Below are 14,631 nucleotides of genomic sequence, written 5' to 3' on the forward strand. Positions count from 1 at the left end.
CTATTCTTCACTGTTCCGCGCGTATATTATCTCCCGACAAGTTAGCAGATGTGAAGAACAGTGAAGAACAGAATAAAAACAGTGAACACAGTGAACACATTGAACACAGGATCATTTAAGTGAAAAATACAATGAAGAACACAGTGAAGAATAGATTACAGATGTTCGGCACATCTGCTTACATGTCGGGAGATACGCGCGGAACGTGCGAACAAAATAGTATGTGAAGAACAATATATATGTGTGAAGAACACATTGGGGCAGATTTATCAAGCAGTCTGAAAGTCAGAATATTTCCAATTGCCCATGGCAACCAATCACAGCTCCCCTTTAAAATATTCATGAGCACTAGTGAAATGAAAGCTGAGCTGTGATTGGTTGCCATGGGCAACTGGAAATATTCTGACTTTCAGACTGCTTGATAAATCTGCCCCATTGTGTTCTTCATTGTATTTTTCACTTAAATGATCCTGTGTTCAATGTGTTCACTGTTTTTATTCTATTCTTCACTGTTCTTCACTGTGTTTTTTTTCATTAAATGCTCGATCTCGAGCAGGGGAATTATTCATGTCGCCTAGCAACCCATCCATTTAAAACGCATTGCACTCGCATTGCTCTTGCAATGCATTTTTGATGCGTCTCCTTAGACTTGAAAGGGCCGGGAAAAACGCGCAAATGAGGAAAGGCTCATTGGAAACAATGGGACAGAGTGCAATGCAAGTTCTGCGCGTCAAAAGCACGCGCAGAACTCGTGCGTGAAAAACGCTAGTGTGGAAGGGGCCTTAGACTTGGATTTAGCCACTTTTTCTCCTTTTTCTTGTTTCTTCTCCATGCCTTCCTCCTTTTCACCAGATTCCTCCTGGAAGGGAAGGAGGAGATTTGTAGCAGGAGAAAAAATATATATATACATGAGAGTAAAGGGAGGTCTCCTCCAGCTCACTTATAGGTACAATCGGGTGGACAGAGCCTAAATGTGCCTCTTCAGACATGACTGCAGCAACAGAGAAAAGAACACATGGCTGAAGAAAGGATCCAGAACAGCAACCTTGAACTGAGACCTCAGACCAAGGTGGACCCACTCAATCCCTGTTTAAGTACCATTAGGGGAGCCCGTCCCCCTGTTGTAGGCTGCAGCTAACGTCCTCGCTCCATTTTCCGGTTCCGGAATGTCACTTCCAAACGCGCCGTTAGTCGTCACACCTGACTTTGAGCAATCGCTAGGAATGGATGTAAGCGCACAAAATACCCCGCTCTAGTCCCGTAGACGTCAGGTGCCCGTGGGACAAATGATAAAGAGATGAGATGGAGAAGTTTAGGGAGGACCTGAGTCAACCGAAAACCTAATCCGGGGGACCGTGCACGTAAGTGTCAATGTCCCCCCCCCCCCTCCCCCACCTGGAAGATAAAAGAGAGAGAGTTCTCCCCATCCTGACTGCTGTGAGAACAGGAAGGACACTGGTGGGAGGATGCAGGGAGGGGACTTTTAACCTCTCTCCTTCCTGTTCCCACAGAGGTCAAAGGGCATCCTCAAGGTGGGCGCCATGGGGGACGTGGTGGAAATCTAAGTACACCAGTTACATGCAGTCTATAGCCTGTGCTGTGTGAGCACTAAGTGTTAATATGTTATCTGCACAGAGCTGATGCTGTCGATGACAAGGTGGGGGAAGAGAGCCGCATGAGGTTCAGAAACAGACAGAGAAAGTTCTGTAGAATCACAGATTGGGATGAAAGGAATGATAGGGGACAGGGGAGATCTTGTCCCACTATGCAGGAGACATCTGTATCCACTGTTCTGTACACATCCAGCTCGGCTACATCCACTGTCACATGACCTCCTCCTCTGTGAGCAGGGAGCAGCAGCTCTTCTCCCATGAAACCAACTGATAAACAAACTATAAACAAAGTACAGATTCACAGGGAGAGGAAGCAGCTCCTGCAGCAATGAGATAATATGAGGGGTATAGCAAGGAAACTGCTGGATATACACTCACCGGCCACTTTATTAGGTACACCATGCTAGTAACGGGTTGGACCACCTTTTGCCTTCAGAACTGCCTCAATTGTTCGTGGCCTAGATTCAACAAGGTGCTGGAAGCATTCCTCAGAGATTTTGGTCCATATTGACATGATGGCATCACACAGTTGCCGCAGATTTGTCGGCTGCACATCCATGATGTGAATCTCCCGTTCCACCACATCCCAAAGATGCTCTATTGGACTGAGATCTGGTGACTGTGGAGGCCATTTGAGTACAGTGAACTCATTGTCATGTTCAAGAAACCAGTCTGAGATGATTCCAGCTTTATGACATGGCGCATTATCCTGCTGAAAGTAGCCATCAGATGTTGGGTACATTGTGGTCATAAAGGGATGGACATGGTCAGCAACAACACTCAGGTAGGCTGTGGCATTGCAACCATGCTCAATTGGTACCAAGAGGCCCAAAGAGTGCCAAGAAAATATTCCCCACACCATGACACCACCACCACCAGCCTGAACCGTTGATACAAGGCAGGATGGATCCATGCTTTCATGTTGTTGACGCCAAATTCTGACCCTACCATCCGAATGTCGCAGCAGAAATCGAGACTCATCAGACCAGGCAACATTTTTCCAATCTTCTACTGTCCAATTTCGATGAGCTTGTGCAAATTGTAGCCTCGGTTTCCTGTTCTTAGCTGAAAGGAGTGGCACCCAGTGTGGTCTTCTGCTGCTGTAGCCCATCTGCCTCAAAGTTCAATGTACTGTGCGTTCAGAGATGCTCTTCTGCCTACCTTGGTTGTAACAGGTGGCGATTTGAGTCACTGTTGCCTTTCTATCAGCTCGAACCAGTCTGCCCATTCTCCTCTGACCTCTGGCATCAACAAGGCATTTCCGCCCACAGAACTGCCGCTCACTGGATGTTTTTTCTTTTTCGGACCATTCTCTGTAAACCCTAGAGATGGTTGTGCGTGAAAATCCCAGTAGATCAGCAGTTTCTGAAATACTCAGACCAGCCCTTCTGGCACCAACAACCATGCCGCGTTCAAAGGCACTCAAATCACCTTTCTTCCCCATACTGATGCTCGGTTTGAACTGCAGGAGATTGTCTTGACCATGTCTACATGCCTAAATGCACTGAGTTGCCGCCATGTGATTGGCTGATTAGAAATTAAGTGTTAACAAGCAGTTGGACAGGTGTACCTAATAAAGTGGCCGGTGAGTGTAGGTAACAAAGATAATAGGCAAAGTTGTTTTACAACCTTTAGAGTTACTCTTTAAGAGGCCTCTTGATGTATCTGCTGGGAAAGGGGTGGGCGTGGCCTTGCATGAGCGCAAGTGGATAAATCTCCCCCTATATATATAGTATTTATTTGTTTCAAAACTTGTCTCCTATTGTTCCATCTTTGCTATTAGCCCAATATCCCACCACCTGCCATTGAACTCTTTAGATCACCATTTCTTCTGCCCACTCCCTTCATGATCTTTACTGGGTTACACACTGGCTTTATAAAGGAGAGAAACCACCACAATGGGGCTTATTTACTGAGGGTCGCGCTAGGCACTTTCATCTGACTGTTTACTGTTTTTGGGATGATCCAGCTGATTCGGACTAAGCGCAGGATTTAGTATTCTAATTGTGTCACAAGACAATGCACTTACATGCACCAGGAAGAAGATAGTGGCTCCCTATTATATATTTATATTATAATATTTTTATTATATTTCAGGAGCCAGAAGAGCCGGCTCTTCTTAGTGAGCAGAGCCTGATGATCGAGCTCACTAAGAAGAGCCGGAATTCCCATAACTGTAGTATACAGCCCTATATGGGAAGACACGCCCTTTCCCGTGACATCATCCCCACCCACAGCAACCACTCTACACAAGACCCTCCTACCATCTAGATATAGTTCTGTTTTTCTCCTTTCTGATGGTACAGCCTGGCTCCCCCTCCACTGATGGTACAGCCCGGGACATTGAATACCGCGCTCCACCCGCTCTCCTTCCTCTGTCCCTGTGGATGAGATACAGTGTGCGCGGCTCTTGTCCGAGAGGAGCAGGAGACCACGTGGTACAGAGATGGCCGCTCACAGCCAGACACGTGGCGGACATGTGAGGAGTCACCGGTGGCCGGGGGGTTGAGGTCTCCGGGGCTTCTCTGCTGCCTTGTAACCGAAGGTGAGGCCTTAAACTACCGCGCTGCTCAGTGTTTGTGTATGAGCAGTACGATGTACGGGACATGTTGGGGGATACATGCTCCTGTGTGCACGCCCTATGCTCAGGCCCATCTCTCCATCGCATAACACTGGCCGAGGACAAGCTGCCGTGAGCCTGACATCCTGTCCCAGTACTGCTGCAGTGCGTTTATACACTCGCCTATACAGGGGCTGTAGTGTGAGTGTAGGATCTGCCTCATGCCCCTATACATTAATCTACACCAGGGCTGTAGTGTGAGTGTAGGATCTGCCTCATGCCCCTATACATTCATCCTATACCGGGGCTGTGCCTTTATACTGTGTACATTAGTTATTGCCTGATGTGACCTCTCCTGTAAGATCGCCTTAATCTGGACACTAATGGATGTGGGTTTTATGGATTTAAATCCTAAAGCAGTGGGGGAAATGTCATGCAGATTATAATAAATTGTGCAGGTCCTGTGGATGTCTTCTAATCTGTTCTTGTTTCCTCTAGGTCATTCTACAACTGTGCTGCCTCCATGGATCTGATCTTGTAAGAACCCCAGGCCCTGATGACTACTAATACTAAACAGATAAGGGTGAGTGATTTCCCCAATGATGCTTGATAATTTGCCTCTCCTAATAGAGATGTAACTTTTTCTATAAAATTCTGTATTGTACATTTTGCCTTTCTGCTGCCGCTTTGCCGTCTGTGGTGAATGTGGTGTGGGTAAAGGCAAAAAGAAACCTCTTCATGGCCTGCAACGCTTCAGGATCACCCCCTCCTGTGGTGTATGGCTGTGCTGAAACAATCCTAATTATGTGCACATTAATGTCTTATAGTGGGTCAGCAAGGTATATACCTTAAAGGTGGGAAGCCATTTATCCTGTAGACTACAAGTTCTTGATGTGGCCTCCTGCACTTCACTAGGCCTCAAAGGACTTTGTTATCAGCGGGAGAGCTCCACACTTGTGCCGATGACAATAGAAATACTGTTCAAGCCACAAACTGTGGCAGGAATAGGAGCTTCTCTTCTGTGGCTTTGGTAGTCTGCTCATTGCAGGGGCAATGGAATACACACCCTTGTGCTCGAGCCCTTGTCCACGTTTCAGAACCATGTGCATGAGGCCTAAAGATGACATTAGCACTTTATATGAAGTAGAAGGTAGTTTTGTATTGGTTTTGGCTTATGACTATTCTGATATCATTGTTTCCAGGTCCTGAGTGCTTCCCATTATCTGCAGATCGCCAGAAGGAAGACGTAGAAGGTAAACCTCTAATCTGACAAGTTCTGCCTTGTATAGGAGGATAGTACAAGTTGAGGGGATTTGCGTTGATGGATCCCCATTCTGATGCTTAGCACTGGAATGATCTATTCTGACACTGCATAGTAGATGTCATACTGCCCTCCTGTTTCTGAAAGTGTACAGATACCCAAATCTGGGGTATTTGCCTTTGTGTTGCCCATTCATTTTATTAGGTGATGAATGAGGTGTCAAACAAGGCATACAGTAATTTCCTTGCACCTTATTGTGCCCTGACTCTTTTGCCTGGGTACTAGGTTGTATGGGAACAGTTGAGTTGTGATTTTAAATTTACTAAAATTCTATTTGAGTTGAAACTACTATAAAGAACGTGTTTCCATAGGCACTAAACCTCAAAATCAAGAATGATAAAACAGGAGCACTTACTCTTAGATCCAAGCACTGTGACTAGTAATGTAATATTTATCCTTGGCCTCCTTTCTAAAAATCATCTTTTAAAATTATGCCAAGGAGCTATGCCTGGGCTGTTGTCTTTACAAGGGTTAGACTTGCATCAGGAGACACAATTATAAGTTGTCTTGTGCTGTCTCTGTAGAAGCCTACACCCGAAAGAAATGACCACTCATTGGCCAGAAACATCTCTACCAGTCTTGTTTTTTTTTTTTTTTTTTTTTTTCCATGGGGCCAATGAATCAAATGTGCTGAAATCTAGAATGTCCCTTTTTCAGTGCTACACATTAATGTAACATCTGGTCATATCCTGTCACATTTGCACTACTTTAGGGGTTGTCTTGACTAATTTTTGTGTGGGAATCTGTAATACTTTAACATCTGAACTGTAATGATCTACAGCATGACATGGAGAAATCTATAAAACGGCCCTAGATAATCTTCATACCTTCAAAAAAAATACTTTTTAATATCTGACTGGAATACAGTTAAGGCTGCAGAAACTACAAATTGTGGCTGGTAATTGAAGATCTCTTCATACAGACTGATTAGATTCACTTCATTCCAAAATGCTCACTCTTGTGTATTGTCTTCCTAGGTGATTTGGAACAACTGGAGAATACACTCTGCCTGAAATGTCCTGATTTCTGAACGTTAGACTATTGTGTTATAATTTCATTAAAATATTTTGAAGACTTGATTTTTCTCTTGTCATGATGTACAGACATTTGGCCTTCTATAAGGTAATGATCAGCAAAGAATTTGTGTTCCACAGAGGTGCCCTAAATGCACGGACTGTATAGCCCTGCAACACGGTGATGAAATGGGGAGATTTGCAAACACTCACCAGTGATGTGGTATTGGAGCCATAAGGCATTTGTTATGGCTGCAGCCTTAGGGTGCTGTCACACGTCCCGTTTACTGCATGCGTTTAAAAACGCATTGCTACAGCTGAAGGGATATTTCCCTAATTAAACAGCTGTTAACGCTTGCGTTTACATCGCGGTTAACGCATGCGTAAACCGCTGTTAACGCTTGCGTTTACATCGCGGTTAACGCATGCGTTAACCGCGATGTTAACGCATGCGTTTTGTAAACGCAAGCGTTAACAGCTGTTTAATTAGGGAAATACCCCTTCAGCTGTAGCAATGCGTTTTTAAACGCATGCAGTAAACGCGACGTGTGACAGCACCCTTATAATTATAGATTTCTATGTTGCTGCTAGTCTTGGTCATCAGCACCACATTTGGTAAGGGTGTGTAGCTATTTTACACTGTATCATGAGCTGTCACAGTATTGTAATATTTTTGAAGAGTAAAGAATATGCGGAGAAGTTTTACCTTTACCCACCAATGGCATTATCAGGGTGTAGTATACAACCAAAAGCATTCACACTGATGTGCCCACCGTGCCATAGCACGACAGGCACATGTCGGAGCTTTTCACCCCCGCACTCTCCATAAAGTAACATGAGGTATGATGCAGCACCGTACGGCTCCTGTAGGGCGCCTTGTGCCCATTGCAGTCTATGGGGGACATATGACTTGTATAGGTCCCCCATACAGCAATGTGAATGCTGCCTGAAGCTGATTTCTCCCCAATAGCCTCATTGGTGTCCTGTCTCTGGCAGTTAAGGGTCCTAGGGGAAGGGGTTATTCACATGGTTGTACAGCTCCTCTTAAAACTGATCTGAGCACTGGTCTGAGTGCTGTAGCCTCCTTCCCCGGCTGCACGTACCAAACTGACAGAATGGCATTGCAGTCGGGGAGTAAGAGCTCTCCTTATGGACACTTTGGCAAGTAAGGCGCCGGTAGGTGTGTGGAGACTTGTAACCAGACTCATCCCAGAATCCCCTAGTGGAGCAGCAATGGCAAAAAGTACATGGTGTCCTCAATTGGCAGTCTCCATAAGTAGAACGTTCTTCACAAGCCTCTCAGCCAAACCAGTTTCCTACACTGTACTAAAGAGGCCCAACCATGTCGAAACAACAAAATATAAAACTGTCGTACAGTTGTGAATTGGTTCCTTCTGGAATAGATGTACTGTTTTGGCTCAGTCCCACATGTCATTAGGTTCCCTGAAAGTTTTGCTACCTTGTTAGGCAGTTTCTTACTAGGAAGCATACAAGGTGGGGTTTTCAATATCCAAGCATTGCACACACCTGATATCTTACCAGAAATGGTGTTAAGTCATTACATGACCTCATGTGATGAAGAGCTTAGCGGATGTCTCCTTCTAAAGGTTGTGAATATAGACTTGTTAAACTTCAAATTTGGTATGAATGATTCCCACTAATGTTAGCTTGTACTACAACCTGAATGAACCTATGTGTTTGTGCACTGTTACAGCATAAAGGTTTCTGTAGACCTGAGCGGTTACCTGTTCCCCTCATACTTTGATGCTGGATATCTCCAGTGCACAGGATCCATCCTTTTCTGGAATGGGTTTCCTATGATTCCCGCACCCCTTTAAGTTCCCTTGATAACCGTCTCCCTTCACTGCCAAAATATTTCTTCAGTGTCCCACCCGTTATGTTGGGGTTGTAGTGCACTGAAAAGGAAGTATTTTCCTGAGTGAGTGAAAAGGGAAAACTACACCTCCCAGTGCTACCTTGGCAGTTCCATCTCATCAATGTCTGCCTTTCAAGAAGCCTATTGTGAGGTAATGGTCAATCCAGTAAGTATTTTCCAAAATAGATGGACGGCGGAAAGTGGCTTGGCTAGAAGAGGGCACAGACAGGTCAGAGTGTCTCCTGGTGACGTTTGTTGGCAGCACAATTTAGCTTCCTATTACATGGCATAGAAAATTAAATGAGGCCTTTAGGAGGAAGAATTGGTCTGCAGTGAGGTAAAATTATGTGCACAGCCTTACTGACTTGCATTGGGAGTCATTTATTTTGGACTTTTTTTGGTGCAATTGCATATTTGCACAAAAATTGTTCTTGTGCACTCTCCTAGCAAAATTATCTGGCACAACACAAAGATTTTTGTGCCTTAACTTAAATCCAGATGTGAATGTATAAAAAAAAAACAAAAACTGAATTTTGGTGCAGGTCAGGGTAAAATGGCACAATTTTGGCACAAGTAAACTACATTCCCAAGCAGGTGTAGACAAAAGTTTAGAAGGGGGTTACAGAAGAATTTGCAACTTGTAAAAAGCAACAGATACACATGCCTGATACTGTCATGCTCTAAGGCAGTGATGGCTAACCTATGGCACTGGTGCCAGAGGTGCCACTCAGAGCCCTTTCTGGGGGCACCCAGGCCATCACCAGAGATGACTCCAGGTATCTTCCTGCAGTCCCAGACAGCCCAGGACTTGCTGTGCACAGAGCTATTTTAAAGTGACAGCTGTACCTGGGACTATTTTCTGCTTTATTGGTGTCCTCAGGGGCTGGTATCAATGAAAACTGTGACAGAGAAGGGAGTATAAATCACAAATTACATTTCTGTGTTGGCACTTTGCGATAAATAAGCGGATCTTTGTTGTAGTTTGGGCACTCGGTCTCTAAAAGGTTCGCCATCACCATCTAAGGTGAAGGAACCAAGTCCAAAACCTGGAAAAAAAACAACAACGTCCTGACTAAAGATAATTGACTCCCAGGGGGAAATTTATCATTAGGAAGGATTTTGAGCAGTTGTCTGTGTGTTAGACTGGCAGGTTTCCACCAGTTGGATTTATAGTCCGGTGTATGTGCAGTGTTAAATGCCTTCTGATGTGTGTGCTCTATGCGAATAGACTGCAGCAGTCACGCGTATGTTTAACTTTTGCTCAGTTTCTGCCTTTTAGCAATGTTTTTGCACAGGAAATTCTCAGATACCTCAAACATAAAACTGAGCAAAAACTTCAAAATTGAGCAAATACTTCCCCCTGTAGTAGCAATGGACCCACGTAACCACCTCCTATGTGGTCTACTTTTGCGATTAAATTTGCGTTCTTTTGAAAATTCTCGGTTGATAAATATGTTATGATTTTTTCCGCCATTGCGTGACTTTAGAGTTCATTTTTTTTCTCGCTAAAAAACAAACAAACAATGTTTGTGACAATTATACACCAAGAAGCTACATAGGACTAATGATAAATCTCCCCCCCCCCCCCCTCCCTCCCCAAATGTCTATATTACAAAGACTGCGCTTGTGTTCATGAGCTCTTTAAAGCTTGGGTCTTGTAAATATTAAATATACAGGGAATTTTAAGATCCAAAATAAGGATATAATTTGTGATGTCTTGACCATGTAAAAACTTGACTATTTCACAGACCCACATGAAATTAATAGTTTAAGGTTAACTATGATATTTTACAAAGCAAAATTACAATAGCACTTGAGCAAAATACCCTGTTTTGAAAGAGTCCTTTTAGGACCATCTGTGCACATTGCGAATTGTCATGCAGAAAATACACATCCAATACGCGCTGTTTTTATGCAGGTTTGTCTAGGCAGAGTTGTGCAAATTTTTGGTGAAATGACGCAATGTTTTCATTGCTGCCATTTTGGTCACTTTATATTCCATTTTTTATGTGATCCAAAATGGTGTAAAAGTCACGATTTGGGCGCTATTTTCCGTTATGTGGTTCAGTGCTGGCATTAACAGTTTTTATATTTTGATAGATCGGGCATTTTGGGACACGATGATGCCTATTGCGTCAGATTTTTACTGTTTATTACGTTTTATATCATTTCTAGGGAAAGGGGGGCGATTTGAACTTTTAGTATTTTGACTTTAATTATTTTTGAAACTTTTTTTTTTTCCACCTTAGACCTTCTATGTACAGCAACCCTAGGTCAGGGGTCCCCAAACTTTTTACATAGGGGGCCGTTCACTGTCCCTCTCAGACCGTTGGATGGCCGGACTAAAGTTTGAAAATAAATAGCGGTACATTTGACCGCATCTGTAATACACTGCCCCCCCCTCAATTAATTATTTAATATACTGCACCCCCTTGTGAACTATTTTATATATTGAATTAATTAATATTGAAAAATTAATTTTGAAATATACAGGGTCCCCTCTCCATTAATTATTGAATAATGCTGCCTTCCCCTCCCATTAATTACTAGACTACTCCTCATAATTAATTATTTCTTATGCCCCCCACCATTAATTATTTCATATGGTGCCCCTCCACTGTTAATTATTTCATATGCTGCCCCTCCATGGGGGTTTACTGCAATATGCCAAAAAAAAAACCACCTGTGTATGAAGAGGGCTCAGCCTGTGACCATGTGATTATTACATCATGTGATCTGATATCAGGATTTAGATATAACACTACTATTGTTTGTATGACAGTAATTTTAGTAGTGAATTCTATTTGTTTCTTATACTTGGTCACTCGTTTCAATTAAATGTAATGATGATGGTAAAACGGCACTTTTGAGCAGGATAGGAAGTGACCTCCCAGCAAGGAGGAGGATCTAGGACGTTTGTCTGAGGTGGTGGGCTGTTAGCCATGATTAAGGAGGGGTAAACGCGTGGGTGCATGCCTGTCCTAGTGGATTGGTATGTTTGGAGTTAGGCTGGACTGTGGAATTTTCTATTTTATGGTTTTGCTTGTATAGAAGGGTGGCTCGTTCCTTACTCTACACGTAATAGGGAGAGGTGAGACGGTATGTTTCCATGTTCTAATACAGAAGCATTAAACTGCATGTGATTTTGGAAAAGTAATGTAGAAAAAAAAATTTCGGCACATAAATTGTTGATCAGTGCAGACAATAAAAAAACGATTGTTACTTTTCTTGTGCTTCCTCACTGATTTTTTTCTGTCTAAGGTAGTATTCTGGCTATAGAAGAAAGCTATTTTTTTTTTTCTTTGTTTTTATTCTTAAATACTTTTGGATTTTAATACTGCAAGAATAAAATAAATTCAAAAAATCCTCAAAATTAAAAAACAAATTTACAAATAATGTCTCACTTGGTATACAAGCATCTATAGGCCAAATAAATTGCCCTTGTAGCAACTAAAAATCTAAGATTGTGCCAAACAGGTACGTCACGCGTTTCACAACTCCGGCAGCTAGAAATGATTGGCGTCCATCATCACAGATCACATGACAGGATTGTAACAATGGCATTGGAGCAGCAGATTTCATGTAGTCAATGTAACATTGGCGGCCGATGTAGGAGACTCAAGCTTTAAGGTGTTAGTGGAACAATCTTCTGAACCTTCTATAGTGTCCACAACACTCGCAGGTAATGATCACTGTGGTGATGAGGTCCGAAGAGATTTCCATCGAGTCTGACATGGAAACAGAATTTATGGGGTTTCTTGGTCCATAGATCAGAGTACTGAAGTTAAACTGATTTCCACTATTGTCAGGTTTCAGAGGTGAGGCGTGAGGTGGGCACTGTCTTTATGGTTTTTATACTGTGCTTTCCTTCCCTGCCAGGAGAAATTCCTGCTTCAATAAGACTATCCTTGGAACCGTTTCGTTTCTGTAAAAAAAAAAAAAAAGTTATACTTTTTGTCAAAAACATGTTATAGTAAAGGTTTTTTAGGCATGCTTTTAAAAAAAAAAGTACTATGATACTAATCTATGATTTAAACCTGACCCTTTACTGACCTGTGATGAAGTGACAGCGGTGCAGTGGGTATCGGAGGCTCGAGTCACAGTCAAAGGAGGCAAAAGATCAGTCTTTGCACTTTTAAAAAGAAATAAAGGAAAATTGTTAAATTGGAGCATATTACAATTAAAGCTCAACCCCACAGCCATGCTAGGACAGGACCAGAACATCCAGAAGTTCACAAATATTGTGTCCTAATATGTAATCACAACAAGGCTTGTCTGCTAAAGGTTTTGTGTAGGGTCCTCACGTCAAATTGAACATGTACATAGAGTCGGCCATAACAACCTTCTGCGGCAGAGAGTTCCATAGTCTCACTGCTCTCACAGTACAGAACCTTTGTCTATGGTGATGGTAGAATCGCCTCTCCTCTAGGCGTAGAGGATGCCCCCTTGTCCTGGTCACAGGCCTAGGTATAAAAAGATCTTTGGAGAGATCCTTGTACTGTCCGTTCAGGTATTTGTACATTGTAATGAGGTCTCCCCTCAGTCGTCTTTTTTCTAAACTGAATAATCCCAAATTTTTTAATCTGTCAGTGTATTCAAGTTCCCCCATTCCCCTAATAATCCTGGTTGCTCTCCTCTGCACCCGTTCCAGTTTGCATAACTTTTATAATTGTATATTTACGCGACTGTGACATATAGAGTTATAATAAAAGAAGTCCTGAGGAACGATGTTCTTTTCCTACAATCCTACAACTAATACTGCTCGCCTATCGTACTATTTAACCACGTTGGTTTATTTCTACTGGTATATGTCTCTCGCAGGAGCTTTTTAGAATATTTTTAAAGACATCCCATTTATTTTCAGGGCTTTTATTTTTGAGAACAAGGTCCCCGTTTAGCTGTTGAAAATTTGACCTTCTTAAGTACAGAGTTCCTGTTGCCCCTCTTCTGAAAGTCAAATTGAAAAAGTAATTTAAAGTGAATGATGTTGTGGTCACTGTTTATACAGTCAAATGTTGGAAGCCCTGTGGCCATGGATGTCGCCTATTGGTTAATGCAGCTCAGTGTTTTAAATATTGCATCACTGGCCCTAGGATAGAGACAGCAGGTTAGTCACCTCCGAAGGCTGCCTTCTGTTATTATCATATGGTTTACCATTCAGAGCAAGTCAGTGGATGGTGTAATGACCTCTACAAAAATGGCACTTTTGCAGTCATGTGCTGTCACTGCATGATATTATGGGCATCGGCTGAATGGAAAGCATTGCAAGCAGAATTTAGTTCTGACTACACAACCCATTTCATGTTATTGCTTATTTCCCAACTTACTTGACTTCAGACAGAACTGATCTTTCACCATCAGAGCACTGAGATCTCCTGTACTGGCGGAAGCTTCGAGGGGAGTGAGAGTGTCTGATACGTATGGGGTCACCTTGAGTCCTAAACAAAAGCAAAAGGATATTATATATAGTACAGAGGTAGTAACAGGTTCCAGGGGCCAGGATATATGTTATATACTGGCAGATTTTGTGTGAATGTGGGTTGGATATTAAAAACTGCTCAAAAAGGTTGATATTTTCTTTACTACAGAGTATAACAAATGGAGCCTACTATCAAATGTTTTGTAGTGAAAAGATAGAAAAAAATTGAAAAAAAATTGAAAAAATAGTTTCATCAATGTAAAAGGGTGGTATCCGACATAAACATTCACACATCCCTATTTTACTGGATCCAGCACATTCTTATATCAGCTTGTGATATAAAAAAATACTTGAAGATGCAATGAAAAAAAAAAAAATCTGCAACATTTAAATGGATTTTTAGAAGCCAGCATTTATGCTACTGGATCATGAAAGAAACATAATTGAAAGGTGGTGAGCTTCCCGACAACATACAAATAGTAGTTTATTAGTTACATTTCTGCTAACAGGTTCCTTTTAAGTGTCCCAATTATCAATGTCATAGCATTCGCCATAAGCATGATGCCATTGTATGTTAAAAATACTCAATTCTCCTGCTGTATTGCTTTTAGTAGCCTTCTGCTAGCAGCCTGGGTGCATTTGAGGTTAATTAACTTACTCTATCTTCATGTACGGAATTTCCTTTAATTGTTCTTCAGATAAGCCTGAGGGGTCGACCAGTTCCTTCCTGCAAATGAGCATTTTCCAGATCTGAATATTCGGGTAATTACATATAAACACGGCTACTGCATGGCTGATAATTGGAACTAATGAAATCATCTAAGATTTG

At 42.4% G+C, this 14,631-nt stretch overlaps 1 protein-coding gene, 1 long non-coding RNA gene and 1 other non-coding gene across 3 annotated transcripts in view; 2 read left to right on the forward strand and 1 right to left on the reverse strand.

The window, feature by feature from the left end:
- The first annotated feature begins 3,897 nt into the window (after positions 1 to 3,897).
- LOC140073532 (uncharacterized) lies at positions 3,898 to 6,573 on the forward strand. Its single transcript, XR_011849193.1, has 4 exons — positions 3,898 to 4,158; positions 4,672 to 4,756; positions 5,376 to 5,426; positions 6,472 to 6,573. It is a non-coding gene; the product is annotated as an uncharacterized lncRNA (long non-coding RNA).
- On the forward strand, positions 5,609 to 5,736 carry LOC140087870 (small nucleolar RNA SNORA13). Its single transcript, XR_011850040.1, has one exon. It is a non-coding gene; the product is annotated as a small nucleolar RNA SNORA13 (small nucleolar RNA).
- A 5,099-nt stretch (positions 6,574 to 11,672) lies between the features above and the next one.
- EPB41L4A (erythrocyte membrane protein band 4.1 like 4A) overlaps positions 11,673 to 14,631 on the reverse strand; it is a 136,166-nt gene continuing 133,207 nt past the window's right edge. Inside the window, exons 20-23 of the mRNA XM_072140618.1 lie at positions 14,461 to 14,529; positions 13,711 to 13,821; positions 12,437 to 12,515; positions 11,673 to 12,308 (exon numbers count right to left, since the gene is read on the reverse strand). Coding sequence (XP_071996719.1) covers positions 12,189 to 12,308; positions 12,437 to 12,515; positions 13,711 to 13,821; positions 14,461 to 14,529 — 379 coding nt within the window. The 3' untranslated portion in view covers positions 11,673 to 12,188. The remainder of the gene's footprint in view (positions 12,309 to 12,436; positions 12,516 to 13,710; positions 13,822 to 14,460; positions 14,530 to 14,631) is intronic.

Source organism: Engystomops pustulosus, chromosome 1, assembly GCF_040894005.1.
Source record: "Engystomops pustulosus chromosome 1, aEngPut4.maternal, whole genome shotgun sequence".
Taxonomy (NCBI): Eukaryota; Metazoa; Chordata; class Amphibia; order Anura; family Leptodactylidae; genus Engystomops; species Engystomops pustulosus.